This window comes from Mesoplodon bidens (assembly GCF_964165515.1).
Source record: "Mesoplodon bidens genome assembly, chromosome: 19".
Lineage (NCBI taxonomy): Eukaryota > Metazoa > Chordata > Mammalia > Artiodactyla > Ziphiidae > Mesoplodon > Mesoplodon bidens.
Genome location: NC_138179.1, coordinates 47,978,108 through 47,999,459, shown reverse-complemented (window position 1 = coordinate 47,999,459; position 21,352 = coordinate 47,978,108). Strand labels below are relative to the sequence as shown.

Here is a 21,352-nt window from a genome sequence, read left to right as displayed (position 1 = left end):
GAAAACACAGAAAATTTCCATTTACTCTTCCCACAATTTTTCCCAATGGTAACATTTGACATAACCGTAGTACACCATCAAATCCAGGAAATTGGAATTGGTACAACACTAGCAACCAAAACTATAGATCTTATTTGGATTTCATCAGTTTTCACATGCACCTTTTAAAAAATTTTGGTGTGTATAGTTCAGTATAATTTTGTCACATGTATGGATTTGTGTAATCAACTACCACAATAAAGATATAGGACTGCTCTACCACTTCACAAAGAAATTCCCTTGTGCTATGCTGTAAAAGTCACATCCTCCGCTCAGTTCTAACTCCTAATAACCATTGACCTGCTCTCCATCACTATAATTTTGTAATTTCTACTATGTTATATTTACTAAAGGACCAAGAAAATTTACAAATGTTACAGATGGTCCTCCAAATTAAAAAACATTAAAAAAATTTTACACAGTCTCCTAATTTATTCATCAGACATTGAGTCATCGATGAACAGAAATTTTAGAGGAGGAAGCATTAAGTAAATGTGACATACAGAAATCTTTAAATTACCTTGGTTGTAGAGCTGTCACTAGTAAAAAGTCGTGAACTTCTTCGAGGCAGTGCATTTGGGGGAGACGTGATAGTGGGGCTCAATACCTGAGGTGTTGTACTAAAAAATTATAAAAGTAGACATTAAAAAAAAAACTCAGTTTATGACCATTAACTATTGTTTCAATTCAAGTGCATTAAAAAATAAGTATTCAACATGTTTGCATTCTAAAATTGATGAGATCAGTCCTTTTCTCATCCCCCTATGAAAACTCTTATTTAAAAAATGATTCTTGTTACGATAAAATGATAAAAATTATAGCACAGATCTTCACTCTATCTGAAATTGCTAATTTGAACTTAAAACAATCCACATAAAAATTATGGGTCAATAAATAGTAAACACATCTATAAACCAATTATCTCTAGCCCTCATTTGCAACTATAGCAAGTTAGAGGAAAAGAAAAAGAAAGCTGGACATGGACAGTCTAAATGTGGGGTATTTGCCAACAAATAGATACCACTAGAACAACTGATACCTGGGAGGTTATTACCCTGTAAATTCAAACAGCCACACCAAGGGATTATTCTGTTTAGAGCAAAAGGAATCTAATAATCACTTGGATAGATTTTTTTTTTTTACTTTAAAGGCAAATCTTAAGATACAAGAATTCTATTCTTAATACACACACTATACATAAAATAGATAAACAAGGATTTACTGTGTAGCACAGGGAACTATATTCAGTATCTTATAATAGCCTATAATGGAAAAGAATCTGAAAAAGAATATATGTATATGTATGTGTGTATATATATATATGTATGTATGTATAACAAATCATTTTGCTGTACACCTGAAACTAATACAATTTTGTAAATCAACTTTAGTTCAATTAAAAAAAAAGAATTCCATTGTTAGAAAGCAAGCAGATTTAAACCTCAAATTATCTAATTGACAGTAAGTCTATGGACTAAACTATTTACAGTTTATACAGCTTATGGGAAATCCTACTAATTACCTGAGTCTGGGTCAAAGAAGCTTCTGAAAATAAAAAGAGAAGCTAACCAGTGAATAAAAGAATGCACCGGCTTTCAAAGACACAATCTCAATGAAGAGATTTCAGCAAGTGAGGTCATTTGGGTTGACCAATTTACTTTTTAATGATAATTTTTAAATTAATAATATTTTTTTTAGCAGAGTTTAAGGTTCACAGCAAAACTGAGGGGAAGGTACAGAGAATTTCTATATACTCCCTGCCCCCACACATGCACAGCCTCCCCCGTTATCAGCATCCCCCACCAAAGTAGAACAATGTTACAGTTGATAGATCTACAGTGTACCACATTGTCACTCATTGATAATCATCCAAAGCCCACAGTTTACCTTAGAGGTCACTCTTGGTTTCGTATATTCTATGGGTTTGGAAAAATGTTTTATGACATGCATCCATCATTATGTTATCATACAGAATGTCTTCAGTGCCCTAAAAATCCTCTGTGTTCTGCCTACTCATCCCTCCTCCTTCCTTGGCAACTACTTACCTTTTTACTGTTTCCATAGTTTTGCCTTTTCCAGAAACCTATTCATTTTTAAAAGTACCATTATCCTTTACTTGGCAGGAACAACTATGTGTCATTTATACTATACATGTAAGCTATATTTTGTCAATAAGATTACATAACTATAGAAAAGACTTTTGCCTGAGAAGTAGGAGGGAATAATTTCATAGTATGGAGCAGTTTATAGGGAGGACAAGCCTGAGAAAGATGCTGAGCTTGCTTTAAACAGGCAAAAGGCTACATGAGGGTAACATACATCTTGTGGGGGTAGAAGTAAAAATAAGAGAGTTCTGGGGCTAGGAGGTTAAAGAAGACATCCCTATATTATAATTTTCATCAGGGTTCTGTTAGCTCCAAAGGGCCATCTGACAAAATAAAAAACTCAAAGTCTGACAGGCACCAGAAAAGTGAAACAGGATACTGCATCTGTTTAACTAGGAGTTTGACACTGAAAGGCATGTGCTCCAGAATCAGATTGTTGAAGTTTGAAATCAGGTTCTACCACTTACTACTTTATTTGACTATAGGCCAATTATATGAAATACCATTTAAAAAAGTTTTTGTGGGCTTCCCTGGTGGCGCAGTGGTTGAGAGTCTGCCTGCCGATGCAGGGGACACGGGTTCGTGCCCCGGTCTGGAAAGATCCCACATGCCGCGGAGCCTGCACGTCTGGAGCCTGTGCTCCGCAGCGGGAGAGGCCACAACAGTGAGAGGCCCGCATACCACACACACCAAAAATAATAATAATAAAATAAAAAGTTTTTGTAAATAGCATCATCTTATGGCTTTGCAATAAAATATGAAATATCCTAGTAATTATAGGAAAATGCCTTGGAAAGATTATAGAAATGATTTTTAGAGGTTAACATGTGGAGAAAATGATGACACACAAACTTTCTTGGGTGATTTAGCTAAGAGTACTAAATAAAAGAACAGACTTCTACCAATTATGATAGAGTAATATGGAATTATTTATTCCAGATTTATTCTCCCATCTTAATCAACTATAATACTGAACAAAATATATGAAACAATGTTTTTCAGACACTGGACAGCAGGTAGCACATGCCTGAGGAAAGTTCTGAGGATGCAGGGCAGGGAAGGGGACCACAACTAGAGCTCATTGGTCTCTGTGTGTTGAGAAGAAAATGTTGAGAATTCAGGGAAGCCAAGGCAGTTAGAATCTGCAGGTTGCAGCACCAGAAAGGAGAGCGCTACAAAGATGGGAGCTCCAAAGATCTGTAAGAGGTTTCCCTAGAATCTTCAGTTGAAAACTGACCAGTGAAGGTGTTTGAGTGTTGTATAATAATTTGCCTAGTCTTGTCCCAAGTTGTTGATAGGGAGCTTTCAAACCTTCTGAATTTCCCAAGTGATATCTTTGTTACTCATTGTGGGTGTCTGGGACCATACCTAAGTTTATGCTAATGAAGTGACTCATGGTGGGGTCCTAGATAGTTTCAGGATGGGGGGCTGGCCATATTGGAAAGATTAACCATGTGACTAGAGGACTGGGCTTTGAGCTAGGTGATATTAGCCTGACCTCCTCTAGGAAGGGGAAGGTGGCTGGAGACTAAGTTCATTCAAGGGGTCAATGACAAAATATATCATGCCTATGTAATAAAACCCCATTAAAAACTCTGAACATCAAATCTTGGTTGAGTTTCCTGGTTGATGAACACACAGATATGCCGAGAGGGTGACATCTTGATTCCACAGGGAGAGGACACAGAGGCTCCTGTATTCAGTACTCTCCCAGATCTTAACTTATGGGTCTCATTTGTCTGGTCCTGCTCTGTATCTCTTATAATAAAACTGTAATTTTAAGTATAGCACTCTCCTAGATTCTGTAAGTTGTTCTAGCAAATTATCAAACCTGAGGGGCTAGCATGAATCCTCAAATTTGTAGCCAGTTGGTTAGAAGTGTGAGTGGCCTGGGGAACCCCTGAGCTTGTAACTGGCAAGTCAGTAAGACTTGATGACAGTCTTGTTGGGACTGTGACCACAGCCTGCAGAATCTATGCTAAGTCTGGGTAGTCAGCATCAGAATTGCTTTACAGTATTGCAGTGAGGAAACTACCAGAATGTGGTGAAAGAACTACTGAAAAGGAGCAGGCAGAACAATTCTTGGAGCTCACCTTGGTCTGGGAATGGCTCATATTTTCAATAGCCAGAGTGAAAAAACCTCATACTAAACAGGCCATTGAGTAGAGTACTCAAAGTGGGGCAAAATTAATCCAGACTAAAGGCTGCTCTTGTACCACCGAACAAATTAAAAAGCAAAACCTGAAAGGATCAAGCTGTTAACAAGTAATTTAAGTGAATCCCACATATGGTCACCTTATCTTTAATAAAGGAGGCAAGAATATACAATGGAGAAAAGACAGCCTCTTCAATAAGTGGTGCTGGGAAAACTGGACAGCTACATGTGAAAGAATGAAATTAGAACACTCCCTACCACCATACACAAAAATAAACTCACAATGGATTAAAGACCTAAATGTAAGGCCAAACACTATAAAACTCTTAGAGGAAAACATAGGCAGAACACTCTATGACATAAATCACAGCAAGATCCCTTTTGACCCACCTTCTAGAGAAATGGAAATAAAAACAGAAATAAACAAATGGGACCTAATGGAACTTAAAAGCACAGCAAAGGAAACCATAAACAAGATGAAAAGACAGCCCTCAGAATGGGAGAAAATATTTGCAAACGAAGCAACTGACCAATTAATCTCCAAAATATACAAGCAGTTCATGCAGCTCAATATCAAAAAAACAAACAACCCAATCCAAAATTGGGCAGAAGACCTAAATAGACATTTCTCCAAAGATACACACATTGCCAACAAACACATGAAAGGATGCTCAACATCACTAATCATTAGAAAAATGCAAATCAAAACTACAATGAGGTATCACCTCACACTGGTCAGAATGGCCATCATCAAAAAATCTACAAACAATAAATGCTGGAGAGGGTGTGGAGAAAAGGGAACCCTCTTGCACTGTTGGTGGGAATGTAAACTGATACAGCCACTATGGAGAACAGTATGGAGGTTCCTTAAAAAACTAAAAATAGAACTACCATATGACACAGCAATCCCACTACTGGGCATATACCCTGAGAAAACCATAATTCAAAAAGAGTCACGTACCACAATGTTCATTGCAGCACTATTTACAAGAGTCAGGACATGGAAGCAACCTAGGTGTCCAATGACAGATGAATGGATAAAGAAGATGTGGCACATATATACAATGGAATATTACTCAGCCACAAAAAGAAACGAAATTGAGTTATTTGTAGTGAGGTGGATGGACCTAGAATCTGTCGTACAGAGTGAAGTAAGTCAGAAAGAGAAAAACAAATACTGTATGCTAACACATATATATGGAATCTTAAAAAAAAAGAAAATGGTTCTGAAGAACCTAGGGGCAGGACAGGAATAAAGACGCAGACATAGAGAATGGACTTGAGGACATGGGGAGGGGGAAGGGTAAGCTGGGACAAAGTGAGAGAGTGGCATGGACATATATACACTACCAAATGTAAAACAGATAGCTACTGAGAAGCAGTTGCATAGCACAAGGAAATCAGCTCAGTGCTTTGTGACCACCTAGAGGGGTGGCATAGGGAGGGTGTGCGGGAGACGCAAGAGGGAGGGGATATGGGGTTATGTGTATACGTATAGCTGATTCACTTTGTTATACAGCAGCGACTAACACAACAATGTAAAGCAATTATACTCCAATAAAGATATTCCAAACAAAATTTAAGTACATCCCAGAACAAAACTTGAAAAATACTTAAAAGGCTACAAAAAGTCCAGCACTCAACCACGTAAAATTTCCAATAACTGGCATACAAAAAAACCCTGGCATGCCAAGAAGCAGAAAAATATAACCTACACTGAAGAGAAAAACCAATCAATAAAAAACAGACACAGTAAGACTTAGTAGCTAAGATCATTAAAAGAGCTACTATAAATGTAGTTCCATATGTGAAAAAAGGTAGAAGAAAGCATGGGCATGTTAAGGAGAGAACCAAATCAAACTTCTAGAGATGAAAAACAGAATGCCTGAGATAAAATAGACACACACACACACACACACACACACACACACACACACACACACACACACACACACACACACACACACACACACACACACACACACACACACACACACACACACACACACACACACACACACACACACACACACACACACTGAATGGGATTAACAGCAGATTAGACACTGCAGAAGAAAAGATTCGTTAGCTTGATGACATAGTAGTAAACCCTATCCAAAATGAAAGAGAAGAAAAAGACTGGAAACAAAAAAGAACAGTGTATTAGTGAACTGTGGGACAACTTTAAACAGTCTAATATACATGTACTTGAAGTCCCAGAATGAGAGAGAAGGACATGGACAGAAAAAGTATTTGAAGAAATAATGGCCCAAAATTAGCTAAATTTGATGAAAACTATCAACTTACAGATCCAAGGAGCTCAATGAATTTGAAGGCCAAGAAAGGAGAAAACACACTACAGCACATCATAATCAAATGGCTTAATTATCAGTGATAGAGAAAAAATATTAAGGGTCAGAGAAAAGAGACAGATTACATACATAGAGAAACAAAAATGAGGATGGCAACAGGCTTCTTGTCAGAAACAATGCAAGCCAGTAGACAGTAAAGCAACATCTTTAAAGAAAAAAAAAACCTGTCAACTAGAATTCCATACCCAGGACTTCCCTGGTAGTCCAATGGGTAAGACTCTGTGCTCCCAATACATGGGGCCCGGGTTCGATCCCTGGTCGGGGAACTGTTAGATCTCGCATGCATGCCACAACTAGGGGTCCACATGCTGGAACTACGAAGCCCACATGCTGCAACTAAGAAGTCCACATGCCACAACTAAAGATTCTGCATGCCTCAACAAAGATTCTACATGCTGCAACTAAGACATAGTGCAGCCAAAATAAATAAATAAATAATAAATAAATAAATATTTTAAAAAAGAATTCAATACCCAGTGAAAATATCTTTCAAAAATAAAAACAAAGGTGAACTTAAAATTTTCTTCTGCATACAAAGGCTGAAAAAAAAATTCATTACCAACAGACCTAAACTACAAGAAATGTTAAAAGAAGTCCTTCAAGATGAAGGAAAAAAAATACCTGAAAAAAACTGAAATTTGGATCTACAGAAAGAAACACAGAGCCAGAAACAGTAAATATGTGGGTATCTATAAAACAGACTTCTTTTTCTTATTAAAAAAAAAATCTCTGTTAAAGGTAACTATTTAAGGCAGAAGCTACAACCATCACTCTAAAGTAAAATATATGACAGCAATAGCATACAGACTGAGAGAGGAGCATGAAAATATACCGTTATAAGGTTTTATAGTGTATGTGACATGGTATAGTATTACGTGAAGGTAGACTTTGATAAGTTAAAATGTGTAATATAAACCCTAAAATGACCTCTAAAAAGACAAAATAAAGAGTAAGTGTTAACAAGGCATGTTATGGGTTAAACTGTATCTCCAAAAGGATACGTTGAAGCCCTAACCCCCAGTACAGTTAATGTGAACTTGGGAAATATGGTCTTTGTAGATGTAATCAAGTTAAGATGAGGTCATCAGGGTGGGCCTTAATTCAATATGACTGATGTCCTAATAAGAAAAAGGAAATCTGAATACAGAGGCACACAGGGAAGATGGCTATGTGGATACAGAGGCAAATACTGAGTTGTACTACCACAAAATAAGGAATGCCTGGGGCTACCAGAAGCTAGAAGAGATAAGGATCCTCTCCTAGGGGCTTCAGAAGAAGCATGGCCCTGTCTATACCTTGATTTTGGATTATAGTTTCTAGAACTGTGAGTGAATAAATTTCTGTTGTTTTAAGCCACCCAGTTTGTGGTACTTTGTTACAGTAGCTGTAGGAAACTAAAACAAGCAATAAAGAAGATAAAGTGGTGTATATCAACTATACCTTAACTTAAAAAAAGAGAAGATAAAATGGAATTAATAATACAAAGAACACAAAATCATTATAGTTGATGCATATTAGTTAGTATATTTGTTTAAAGTGAAATGTATAATTCAGTAAATTATGTTTATGTATTCTTCAAGAATAGCATATACTTGGCCTGATTAATGCTGCTCTGCAGGAGGCCTCAGGCTCCTTCTCATAACCGAGCCTGAGGCAATCACTGTCACCTGCCTGAGAGCTGGCCCTCATGATGAGACTTACCATCCTGGCATTTTAGAAATATTGAGGCCTTTTATATAGTCAAGGGATATGCACACGTATGTCTGTTTTAAGACTTAAGGTACATGTTCATTATTTTAGGAGACAAAGTTGGAGCTTTCTCTTAAAATATTAGCTATAATTTATTTTTGAGTCCTTGAACAAGAAGAGAGATCCTACTTAACATCACTTCTGTGTGGAAATGGATTCATTATTGGAAGATTAGTATTATGATCTATTTATAGAAATGCATAATAGGGGAAGGGGAGAATAATCTATCTGTACTTGACCAGTGGAGAAGGTCATATAAAAAAAGAAGAAAATTATTTTGGAGGACTGCTCAGAATATCTAGTTCAAACAAATTCATTAAGCAATTAGAGTAAAAAGGTATTTTAGCTAACTCTTGTCTTGATTTGCATTATAATACTCAACTAAGAATTAAACACGTTTTTCAGTAAGTTAGAAATTTCAAATTTAACATATTCAAAATTTACAATAGTCATTCTAGAATTCTTGGGACAGTCAAAACCTACCTAAACTGAAGGATTACAATCATGTTTCACAATAAGAAACAATATCAAATAATGAACAATATCAAATAATGACACCATAATAAATACCTTGTTTGTGGGCCAGAACTTTGTGTTTGTGCAACAAGAATTGGAGTTACCTCTCGACTGTTTCCACTCTGTGAGAAGACAGACTTTGTTCCAGTTTGGCCGATTCTGGCAACAGACTGTAAAACACAAAAAGTCTAAGGTTTATGAATTATAAACTGCACTGTAAATGATAAAAGACATCATGATGTGCCCATCTACGTTTTCCCAATACAAGATTTCATATTATATACCATCTGTCATCTGAAAACACAAACTATTAATGTCATTATTTATGTCATTTTACGTTAATTTAATGTTATATTAGAATGAACCTCAGCCTATTTCTTCATATTAACCTCAGTATTTTTACCCTTATACTATCCTTTCATCTTTCAACTTTAGTTTCCACAGAAAGGCTCAAAATTCCTAGAAGCCATTTATTTATATATCTTTCCCAGTTGGGCTAAATGCTGAAGAAATTTAAGACAGCTACTATTCTCAAGATTTATGATCTAACTTAGTATACATAAAAAAAATAATAATACAGTAAGATTTTATATCCCTTCTTTGGCACTTAGTAAAAACAGTTCTAGAGTAATTCAGAGTAGTAGATTAAAAAAAAATCATCCGATTATTTTCCAAATTCTAAGAATATTGCTCTTAGAATTAGCATTTCTTTCTGGTGTGTTCAATCTTCTATTAACTGGTCTCTGCTTGCCCCTTCTCTTTTCTCTAATTTATTACCTTATTTCTATTTATTTTCATCACTTAACCTTTTCTTTTTTTTTCTTTTTTGGCTGTGCCACATGTAATGAGGGATCTTAGTTCCCCAACCAGGGATGAAGCCATGTCCCCCAGCAGTGGAAGCACGAAGTCTTAACCACTGGACCACCAGGGAAGTCCTCACTTAACTTCTTTATAAAGTGATCTCTGGCTACCATATCAGTGGATACTAAAAAAAATTTTTTACTACCAAATTAAGATCTTTAGCTACTCTCTCTTCCCCTAGGAGAGCCTGGCCATTTTAACCCTTCAATTGTTATTTCTATCACTTGGCCAGAGTCTTTCCTCTATAACTAACTATCCACTGAATATGTTTACCTAATCTACCACTCCCTTACAATAAAACTTTTATAACACTTCCTCCTCTTCCTTCCCCAGATTAGGACCTCTACATTCACCCAAGGGACAAAACTTAGTCAACTCTGGTCCTTATTTAGCAAAGTACTATCTACTGAACTCACTACTCAGTTTGATATTTTTAGTTGATACTGCAGGCAGACCTAGAAATATAGCTTTTCCAGGAATGTCTTGTAATAGAACAGAGGCAGAAGAGGTTGAGACAGGAAGAGGTTGAGACTGGGCAATGAAATCATGTACCTGTTCATTGCCTAACTTGTCCTTAATTACTCTGACTCACATGGTTTTGGCCTACTTCACCTGGCATGCTAACCACCATCCTACTATGCCTTCTCATAACTGTAATAAACTAATTTCCACACTTATATTTCACTCTCATAATAATACAACAGCAGGGAGTTGCCAACTTTTAAAAAATCCTATTTAAAATAATCCACATATTAACTACTTTATAGTCCCTGTTTACCACTCTTGGAGTTCCTATTATCACTCATTAAGAAGCTATCATAGAAAAAAATTTTGCTGACCCTAAGGAAGTTCAGGAGTAAGAGTAAAAACAAAACATGAAGCAACATGTCTCTCTAGGAGGGTAAAAGGGCTATATCAGTCAGTCACATACCGGTTTGACTCATTTAGCTTCCATTTCTTAAACATCTATTAAGCATGGCAATAAGCATTTTACGTATAACTAATTTAATTCTCACATAAGATACCCTGCACCACGGATATGTTTTTGTTTTGTTTTGTTTTTTTGCGGTATGCGGGCCTCTCACTGCTGTGGCCTCTCCCATTGCGGAGCACAGGTTCCGGACGCGCAGGCTCAGCGGCCACGGCTCACGGGCCCAGCTGCTCTGCGGCACGCGGGATCTTCCCGAACTGGGGCACGAACCTGTGTCCCCTGCATCGCATCGGCAGGCGGACTCTCAACCACTGTGCCACCAGGGAAGCCCCGGATATGTTTTAAATAAACAGCACTTTGGCTTCTACTGCCACAGACTTTAATAAAAGAACATTATAAAAAGAGTCGCAGTTGCAACTCAGTCTTGTTGCAGTATTTACTGTAAGGATACTGTGAAATATTTTTCATTTTACTATACATTTACTACATATTTACTCCACCTGTATGAGGATCCACTATAAAAATTTTATTATCAGAAATAGCTGGCTTTATCATGTTAATTAGTAAAACTAAAAAACAAACATGGTGGGGATAAGCAAAAACTATGGCATATATAATTTCCATTATTTACATTCGAAGTGATAGAAACAATCTTAATTTTGTTTTTTAAAAAAAGGAAATTAAAAGTAAAAATCTGAGTGTTTATTTAGCTATATGCTGAAATAAACTATACTTGTGAGTTACAAACTTACGTGGCCAAAAGAGCCACCAGCTTTGTGTCTCCTACTATGACCGGAGGCTATGATAACGACGACCTTCTTTTACATTTAGATAAACTCTTCTAAGGCAACAGCAATTAAAGAAAGTTAGATTCTGAAATTGCCTTTAACAGATTGGAATTTTAAATGAATTTCCTTCATCAATACCAAAACTGTATTTTACATGGAAAATACCTTTTTTGAAGGGGCTCCGGTGGATGGCACGTCAATTACAGAAGATGTATTAGTGTAGTTTTGTAAATAGGATCCATCTCCAGGACTTGGGGTTTCTAATGGCAAAATCCCAAAACTGAGAAGAGGTTGAAATCAAGGTGTCAAAAAGTCATCAAGGCATATATAAAGCAGCAGTATACTTAAATTAGAAGGTCTAAAAGGAAGAGAATGGCAAATCAGTCTTGGGGGCATTGAGGATCTGAGGGGCAGATTAAAAATAAGCTGTGAATGTAGACTATTCCACCCACCATAATTAAAATTTTAAAAAAATCAAACAAGAAACTAAATTGAGCAGCAACTACTGACTCAGGAGATTTATTAGAAATAAAGAAGAGTGGCTTTGTAAAAGCTAAGATCCAAATTATCAAATTCTTGGAATTTATGGGATTTAGACCCTATTACAGAGAAAATGTCTCCAGAAACCAATGAACACATCTGTGGATTCAATGAGTTTTGTAATCTCATGGTCATACTATTTTAGTAGCTCCATGGCCCTGGGACCCAACTCATAGTCTGTTTTAACATATATATATTTTTTTTTTTGCGGTACGCAGGCCTCTCACTGTTGTGGCCTCTCCCATTGCGGAGCCCAGGCTCCGGACGCGCAGGCTCAGCGGCCATGGCTCACGGGCCCAGCCGCTCCGCGGCATGTGGGATCTTCCCGGACCGGGGCACGAACCCGTGTCCCCTGCATCGGCAGGCGGACTCTCAACCACTGCGCCACCAGGGAAGCCCCTAACATATAATTTTTTATTTTGATTCTTTTGGATATGCATCCTCTGGGCTGGGTTCTTATATTTATATATACATCTATTTCTGATAGTTTGACAAAGTATTGCATATCACTAGGTGTCGATTCTTCTTTCCCATCTTGGAACACAGCACTGTAACAATAACCACTGCTGTCACTCTGGTTATTATCATAAGCAATCCAACACTTTAAGAGGTTCATTGATGCACAGCCATAAACACAATATTGTTTAATGCATACACCAGCTGAATAAGGCCTGTTTTAAAATTTTCTCCAATATTTAAGATAGAATTTTTATCACAGGTACTGTATTTCTATTACTTCATTTTCTGAAAATGGAATAGGTTCATTATTGACTTATTAAATACCTCTATTTCCATAATGATTTAGAAGTTGCTGTTCATATTAATTTATATTACTAATATAGGAATTACTATATGATTGTTTAATATTACAGCGCATTTTAAAGTATCTTTTATTTGTCTTACCTTGGGGTTAATGGGCTAAGAGCAGCTGGTCCTCCTAATAAACCTCGACCAGTTTTTGGTTTATTTTGAACTTGTTTAGATAATATGGAAGTTCCTGTTCCAAGAGGGACAGTATCTGGTGAAATTACAGCTGAATCAATATAAGACACTGAAGAATCTGTATTCAATGAGTACTTTGAATTGGAAGATTCTAAATTCAATCTGTTTAATTCCTGAAACAGAAAATTTCTACCATGTCATTTATGATACATTATTTAGTTCAGATCATTGTTTTTCATTTTCACAATATTTTGAACACTAGTGTATAATACACTTACAATTGTGTCCTGGGGTGTTTCTGTAAGAACTGTCTCAGGCTGTCTGTGAGATAAACTATGATTAGATACTAGTGTTGTGCAAGAGTTGGGCAGACAGCTGCTAAAGTTCTGTAAAGATGTTAATTTAAATGTTTGGTCAGGATCTGGCTTTTCACCTGTGAAGGGGAAAAAAAAAAGTTTGCCTCTGAGGAAATAAAGGGTAAATTCTTTTTTCAAGCATGCATAAATCAGTGGAAATAAGGCCTTATCCAGAGTTTTAAAGTTCTTCTGTCTGTTTCAGTGAATCAGATTTATCTCCCAAAAGCCCATCCATCAATTTATTGTAAAAGTTTACCCCTAAGATAAAGCTGTAAATTCAGGAAATAAACTAAACCACAATGACACTGACTTTAAATATAATAAATCACAGGAGAATGCAGATTTCTGTGTTTGTTTTAAAGCAGAAAGCAACTAGATCTCATTTTGCTCAAGGTAAGGAGTGAGGGTGGAGAGGTGAAACCCTGTAGAAATCATAGGAAAGTTTTGAGCACTTCCATGTAAAGACACAACAATGTTTTAAAATGATCCTTCATGCATCCTGGAACATATATACTGAGACACTCTCCCCCCATATTATCCAGGTCTTATTTATAGAACAATTTCTTTTCTGGGCATTCTTTTAATTTCTTTTCTTTCCCAGAATGCTATTTTGGCTAGTGTTATACTCACAATACAACTCATTCTAGAGGACACAAGAAAGGGCACATTATTCCTGAAACATATGATTCTACCTTATTTCTTGTTCTCAATTTTAAAAGCCCTTAGCTTTCAAAAATACTTTTCTTGTGGATAATTTGTATCACTCTCCAAAAATTAAGCAGGGGGAAAAAAAGAGGAAGAAGAAATGCAAGAACCCTCCTGTAGCCACCTCTACAAGCTTACCTATTTCACATAATGATTCAAAGGGGGACCAGAGGAAAGGATTTAAACTAAGGCTCTTTTGGTAACATTCTGATCCTTTGGCAAGCCGATCTGTCTTGCTGTAAAGACAAACAAATAGATTAGACAAGCTATAAAACCTAAAACATCTATTACAAAGAAACTTTTGATACAGAAAATTAGGTAAACCTTATATAAGTTCTGAGAGTACTCTTCTAGTTTCTTTCTTAAATTATCAATTTCTCCTTCTTACCATCCTCCAATCTCTATTATTTAGGGCAGTTCAAGTCAAAAGTCAGGTGAAACCAAACAGAACATGAATTGAAAGAAATGTTAACAAAATAAACAAGCTATCATAGCCTTCTTAAATATTATATTGCTTTTAATTTCCTGTTGGATATTAGAATTACTGAGGACATATGGAAAACACCCAAATATTTCAGTCTTATTGTTGATTTTAAATATAAATCCCAGTGGTAATTTTGAAAGTGACTTAAATGCTTCAAATATAGCACATTTAAATGATCAGATTTTTTAACAAAGTAGAGGTGGTAGCTCTTAACTTAAAGGAAAATTCATGTTTCTTTCTAAATTGGGTATATAAAGGCTTACATTTAGAATATAAACAACATTCTTGGGACCCTATGTACTTGAAACAATCTGGAAATTATTAGAACAGCATTGTTGCCTCCCTAGCTTTTATTTTATTTTTAATTAATTAATTATTTTATTTTTGGCTGCACTGTCTTCATTGCTGTGCACGGGCTTTCTCTAGTTGCAGCGAGCAGGGCTACTCTTTGTTGTGGTGCACGGGCTTCCCCTTGTGGTGGCTTCTCTTGTTGTGGAGCACGGGCTCTAGGCACTTGAGCTTCAATAGTTGTGGCACGTGGGCTCAGAAGCTGTGGCTCACGGGCTCTGGGGCGTAGGCTCAGTAGTTGTGGCGCACGGGCTTAGTTGCTCCACGGCATGTGGGATCTGCCTGGACCAGGGCTCGAACCTGTGTCCCCTGCATTGGCAGGCAGATTCTTAACCACTGCACCACCAGGGAAGTCCCTCCTTAGCTTTTAAATGGGGGAAGATGGGATTGAGGGTTAGTGAGACTTGTTGGAGCTTTCAGGTTAAAAAATACTATTCACCTGGTCTAAGGTTGAAATTCTTCATTATCTAATGGAAAAAAATTAAGATACAGCAATTTTTCCAAAACCCTAAGGTTTTATAAAGGATCAGATGGCACCTAACCAAGATTTTCAAAACGACCCTCAAATGAATCTATCAGTTAAAACATAATCTGTTTATGTGCTGTCAGTGTATCTCAGAGAACTGAAAAGAAGACCCCCTTGGGTAACTAATATATCGGTGTGCCTTACTTTCAAATTTTGTAAGTGAATAGAAACTAGAATAAATGATGTAATAAAGACAAGAAAATACCACTAGTTGAAGACTATCTAGCTTCCCACATTTGCCTAATTTGACCCAATAAACACATAGACAAAGAAGGAAGCAGGAGCAGGAGGCAGGCTTTCAGAAAATATAAGTTTTATCAGTCTATATCTAGGATTGCTTAGATGAAATTTCTTAAAGGAAAAATAGTTGTAACAAGAATGATATAATCATTTACCATGGATAGAGGGGTAACTTAAAAATAGGAAACAAAGCAAAGACATAAAAAGAGTATTTTTTGAAAGTAATAATTAGGAGTGGAAAGTGTCAAATCAATGCTCAGGAACTTTTAACATAAGGCCATGAAAAGAAAAGTACGGTGAAATCTCAATGTTTGACCTAAACTAACTCATGTTATATAGCCCCCTCATTGCTTATATAACTAATTATGGTTTGTCTATCTCTTTACCTTTTTTTTTAAGATTTTTTTTTGATGTGGGCCATTTTTAAAGTCTTTATTGAATTTGTTACAATACTGCTTCTGTTTTTGTTCTGGTTTTTTGGCCAGGAGGCATGTGGGATCTCAGCTCCCCGACTAGGGACTGAACCTGCACTCCCTGCACTGGAAGGCGAAGTCTTAACCAACGGACCACCAGGGGAGTCCCCAATTTATTTAGCTTTCATGTGTGCTCTCTTGCAATTGATTATAAGCTTTCTGAGGACAGGAAATTAGATTTCTCATTTTTATATTACCTCTTTCCTGTTTTCAATAGCCTCGCCCCCTTGCTTTGCTTGTACAATATATCATAAAATACTTTTACTAATAATTTTTAAAGTTGCATTGAGGAGACTGTATGAATTACTTAAATGGCCAGAAAAGTGGTGGACAAACTGATGAAGCAAAGATAAAATAATCTATTCAAGAAAAAATATTATGAAAATGTAAGAGGTGATCATTTGTGATGAAAATCCTCTTCTCCAGTATTATGTAAATTATATTTTCTTTTTACATTAGCAAAAGGTAAATTTTCTTAAACCTTTGATAAGTTGGCAAGGCTGATTTTTATAATAAGCCATGATCTGATTAATAGACCATAAAATAAATGTAAAACAAAATGTCTGCTAAGAAGAGATTAGATATACACACACATGCACACATATGGATACTGGTATGTATAAAATATAGGGTTGGCCAAAAAGTTCGTTTGGGATGTTACGGAAAAACCTGAACAAACCTTTTGGCCAACCCAATAACATAAAACTTAACTGGGGAAGAAGCCAGATGTGGACTTACAATAATCAAATCTGGGAGACAGATCTCTGTTCAATAGAGAGATAAAAAGGGGGAAAGATTTAATAAAATTAAGCTGCCTGGAGTGCCCCAACTGTAGGTGGATTTGTTTAAAAACTAAAACTCTGAAAGAAGTTTCCCAAAGAACTGGGGTTTAAAAAAACTATTTAAATGGCACTGGGAAGAAATAGGTTACTCTAAGAACCAAACTTAGTATCAGCTGAGTCCTAAAGATGCAATGTGCTATTGTAGACAAAAAGACCAATGATTGTCTACATCAAAATACTGGAGATAAAAGATAACCTAACAAGCTGTAGCTTCAAAACAATAACACATGGGTTTCTAGATTACGGGGTGCAACTCTGGTCACAAGACAGGTGTATGATGACTGAAATGAAGCGCCAGTTTTTGAAGCAGCGTTGTGCCCCATTGGATACTTAACCTTTTAAACTTTATGATGAATAAAAATAACTCATCCTTATTTCTTTGAGGAAGGAGAAAAACCTTCCTTCTTCATGGTTAGGACTTGATAAAACTGCACCTTCAAAAACTTTTAAACAAGTGATCTTATTTTAAAATAATTAGTAATATATATAGCACTTTTGTGATTTAACATCTTCCCTTACTTCGTTTTATTAAATAATGTTATATAAATGATATCATAGTGTATGTAAAATTTTGAAATTGGCTTTTTTCACTTGTCATAATGCCCTTGAAATCCAAGTTATTATGTTTATCAATAGTTTGTTCCTCTTTATTGCTGAGTAGTAGTTCATTGTATGGATGCAGTTTTTTTTATTCATTCACTCACTGAATTTGAGTTGATCGTTTTTTTGGGCTTTTACAAATAAATCTGCTATGAACATTCATGTACAAGTACCATTTTACATTCTCACCAGCAATGTATGAGAAATCCCATTGCTCTGCATCCCCATTAGCACTTGATATTGTCAATACTTTTAAGTTTAGCCATTTTAATAGGCATGTAATAGCTTCTAATGGTAGTTTTTATTTGCTTTTCCTTAATGGCTAATGATTTGGTACATCTTTTCATGTGCTTATCTACCATTCACATACCCTCTCTGGTGAAGTGTCCATTCAAGTATTTTGTCCATTTTCTAATTTCTAATTTTCTTATTATTGAGAAGTTAAAAGAAACAAAAATGACTCTTCTATCAAGTCTTTCCTAGTTACCATCTTACCTCTCTTCTTAACTGGGTAGAACTGATTATTCCCTCATTTGAACAGAATACTGCTCAAATTTTATCATAGCACTTAAATAGTGATGATAAAAATTTATAAACTTTTGTGTACTACTTCTTTCCTCCTATCCTTTATTATAAACCTTTGGGGGATGGAGAGGAGGACGGTGAGTTATTTATCTTTACATTCCTAGTGCCATGTATGGTGTCCAGCCATAATAGGGGATGGATCTCAAAGTGTTTTGAACAAATGACAAGAATCACAGTTGCATGAACTAAATCCATTACTCCAAATCCTTCTATTAAGATAAATGAAGATATTGGTATTGTATCTTTACTTACTCCTATTCTCAAAAGAGTGGTGCCATCTGAAAATGAGCCCCAAATTTCAGCCAAATAATTTATTCTGTTCAAAAAGGTATTTTCAAGGTTTTTTAAAAAAAACTGCTATTCAAACTAGCCTCAATTTATCTTAAAACAGATACTAACCTAATTCTTTAGATAAGCAATCCTCAATCATTTCTCCCACATGCAACAGATGACATTTACACATGAAATGCCCTCCATGGGCAGCTGAACAATTCCTGTTACCTAATTACTCCCCAACTCAGAGTATTTCAGAATAAAAATCAGTGAGAACAATATTATCATAGTGATAACTCTGAATTCATTCTCACTTGCTTTAAAGAGACTTAATTTAAAATAAATGTAAATAAATTTTAAGATTATTTGTAAAATCACTATCATTTCAGCTACCATCATAGGAAATTTGTCAAATTCATTATGACATACCAGATGGGAACTGCTATTCTTTATTACTGAAACATGACTTCATGCCTCTTTCTAAGGAGCAGTGGTGATATTTAATATTATAGAAAAAACTTCACTCTTTGCTTCTTTTTCCTCAGTAGGTCACATGAAGATATTCTCCTCACCCAAGGTAAAAAAAAACCCCACATGCACACTCAATTGTTAGGTAGTGCTGCTGTAGCTATTTATCATTAAAGCAAGGTGGACAGTCATAGACAGGATCGAAATCTCTACTGTTTTACAGGTTTAACAAGATCATGGAACTATAAGATTGTGTACTACTCAACCAAATGCTATTTGATAAACACAGACCAACATAGTTTTTTTTAAAACCACAAAGCATTCTAGTACTGGAAACAAATTTCTGGTAATTTGAATCATTCTTACTTACCAATATACATGTCCCAACAATGAAAGAGTAAAGCAAGCTGAATCACCAAACTCAGTAACAATATCATCATGGCTTTTCTGCTTATTAAACACTCCACCAGATAAGATCTGTTCCCCTTCTGCAAGCCTTTAAAACACAAATTTACAGATTAAAAAAAAAAAGTCAATATAAAAAGCAGTGTGTGTAAAGACATTCTTCATTACCAATGTACCTCTTACTATGGAGACAAAGTAAATCTTAAAATTTCAGTCTTATTTTTAAAAATAGAAACAGTTACCTTTATTCTCTGTATGTACAAATCTAGTCTGAGCAACATACACATTACTCACGTCAAAAGAAACGGAAGACCATTATACTGGGGGGAAAATATGAATGGTTCTTCATTAACAGATGTGGAGGTCCTTCTTAGTTCTATAATTCCTTGAAGTAGGAATTTGCAAGCAGGTTAAACAAGACTAACATATTAATTAAAAACTGCATACTTAATGGCCTCAGTTATTTTTAGGTTTACAAATAAAACCTGAATAGCACTTCATCTCTATTTATCAATTATGTTTTCTTGATATAGAAAATTACAAATGTTCCCCCAAAGGGAAAAGAAATTTGCCTGATTTCACTATATATTTTTAGCATATCAGAGATTGTAATGGTTTGTGTTTTAAAGTTTTTTCCAAATCATCATGTGGAAAACTCTCAAGTAAGCTTACATAGTATATCCTAAACATAAAACTTGATATCTAAAGTTCTGTTACTATCAGTGGGACTTTTTAAAAACTATAAATATTTATAAATGGGATAAGAATGTCTAATCTAAGAACTGGCTTAAGAAACTAGTAAATTAAATAAGTAGATTTTTAAGAATTTAACATTAGAATTTTTGGAGTAGAAATAATTCAATAACAAATGTCTCAGAAATTTTATATATATTTTAGCTAGCTTTAATTTAAAAGTCATCAATTAGACACTGGACAAATAAAATATTTAGCAGACTATGGAGACTTTATGAGGCTTATTTGTATTCTCTCACTGTAAATCAACAGACTAAATACAAAGGCTTTTACAATTATCTGTTTAGTCACCTTTACCATTATTCCATTTCTCACAGCACAGAAAACAGTTTGACAGAATACAACTAGCTAAATCTCTAGCTGCCTCCAGATTCAGAATATGGACAGCTGACTTGGTTGAACTGTACTGTGCATATTAAATGTCCTCCTGAATCTGCCTCCTTGCTTCAAAGGAGTAATGGTTCCCAAACAGAATGATCTTGAAAGGCAAATAATTACACAACTATCTAGACACGAAGGAGCATTAATCTCAGATGAACTGGTAAGTTAGGTTTTCAGGCTTATTCCAACTGGTCTAGCAATGAAAGCAAAGGAGAAGAAATAACACTTAGGATCATTTTAGAAAATGATTGGAATTAGTTATAACTTAGGTTTCTCCAGAGTTAAATTCTATTATTTATACCATAACAATGAAATCTCTCCATAACAAAATAATAATGCCATAAGCAGCAGCGTAAACATTTCAAAAGTTACTGAAATAGACAAACCTCTACTATCAAAAGAGGGGAGAAAGCGAGTCAGAGTTTAACCCATCAAAAGAATTTTATCCAGAATTCTACAGTGTAAGTAGAACAAAATTAGATAGAAAAGATTTAGAAACTTACTTGCTGAGATCAACACAACATTTTGCAAGCAGGTATTTACATTGCGGTGTAGTACAACTGTGTCCTTTCAAGAGTCTGTATGCTTTATATGCCTTTCCTGAGCGGTAATAACAGGTTGCCAGTAAAAACAAGGCTTCTTCTGAGTGTACTAAGAACACACACACACAAAAAATTGGCTATTATTCAGTATGTTGAATGGTAATCATTTTCATCTACCAATAGGTAAACAAGTTTAGCAACAACAACAAAAAATCAGGCATGTTATTTAATACAAAAAACAATTTATTAATTCAAATTTGAATTAAGGAGAAATACTTTTCTGACAGAAAAGTTAGTTCCCCAAGGAACCAAGGAAATAATATTCTGATAGAAAAGTTAGTTCCCCAAGGAACCAAGGAAATAATACAATGAA

General features: G+C 35.6%; 1 protein-coding gene across 2 annotated transcripts in view; it reads right to left on the bottom strand.

Annotated features, from left to right (window-relative positions):
• The window catches only part of CDC27 (cell division cycle 27), a 62,942-nt gene that overhangs the window by 19,239 nt on the left and 22,351 nt on the right, over positions 1–21,352 (bottom strand). For both annotated transcript variants that reach the window (XM_081218132.1, XM_081218133.1), the window contains exons 3-10: positions 20,941–21,088; positions 19,269–19,394; positions 14,198–14,295; positions 13,277–13,431; positions 12,960–13,171; positions 11,682–11,796; positions 8,991–9,106; positions 560–659 (exon numbers count right to left, since the gene is read on the bottom strand). In XM_081218132.1, the coding sequence (XP_081074258.1) occupies positions 560–659; positions 8,991–9,106; positions 11,682–11,796; positions 12,960–13,171; positions 13,277–13,431; positions 14,198–14,295; positions 19,269–19,394; positions 20,941–21,088 (1,070 nt within the window). The remainder of the gene's footprint in view (positions 1–559; positions 660–8,990; positions 9,107–11,681; positions 11,797–12,959; positions 13,172–13,276; positions 13,432–14,197; positions 14,296–19,268; positions 19,395–20,940; positions 21,089–21,352) is intronic.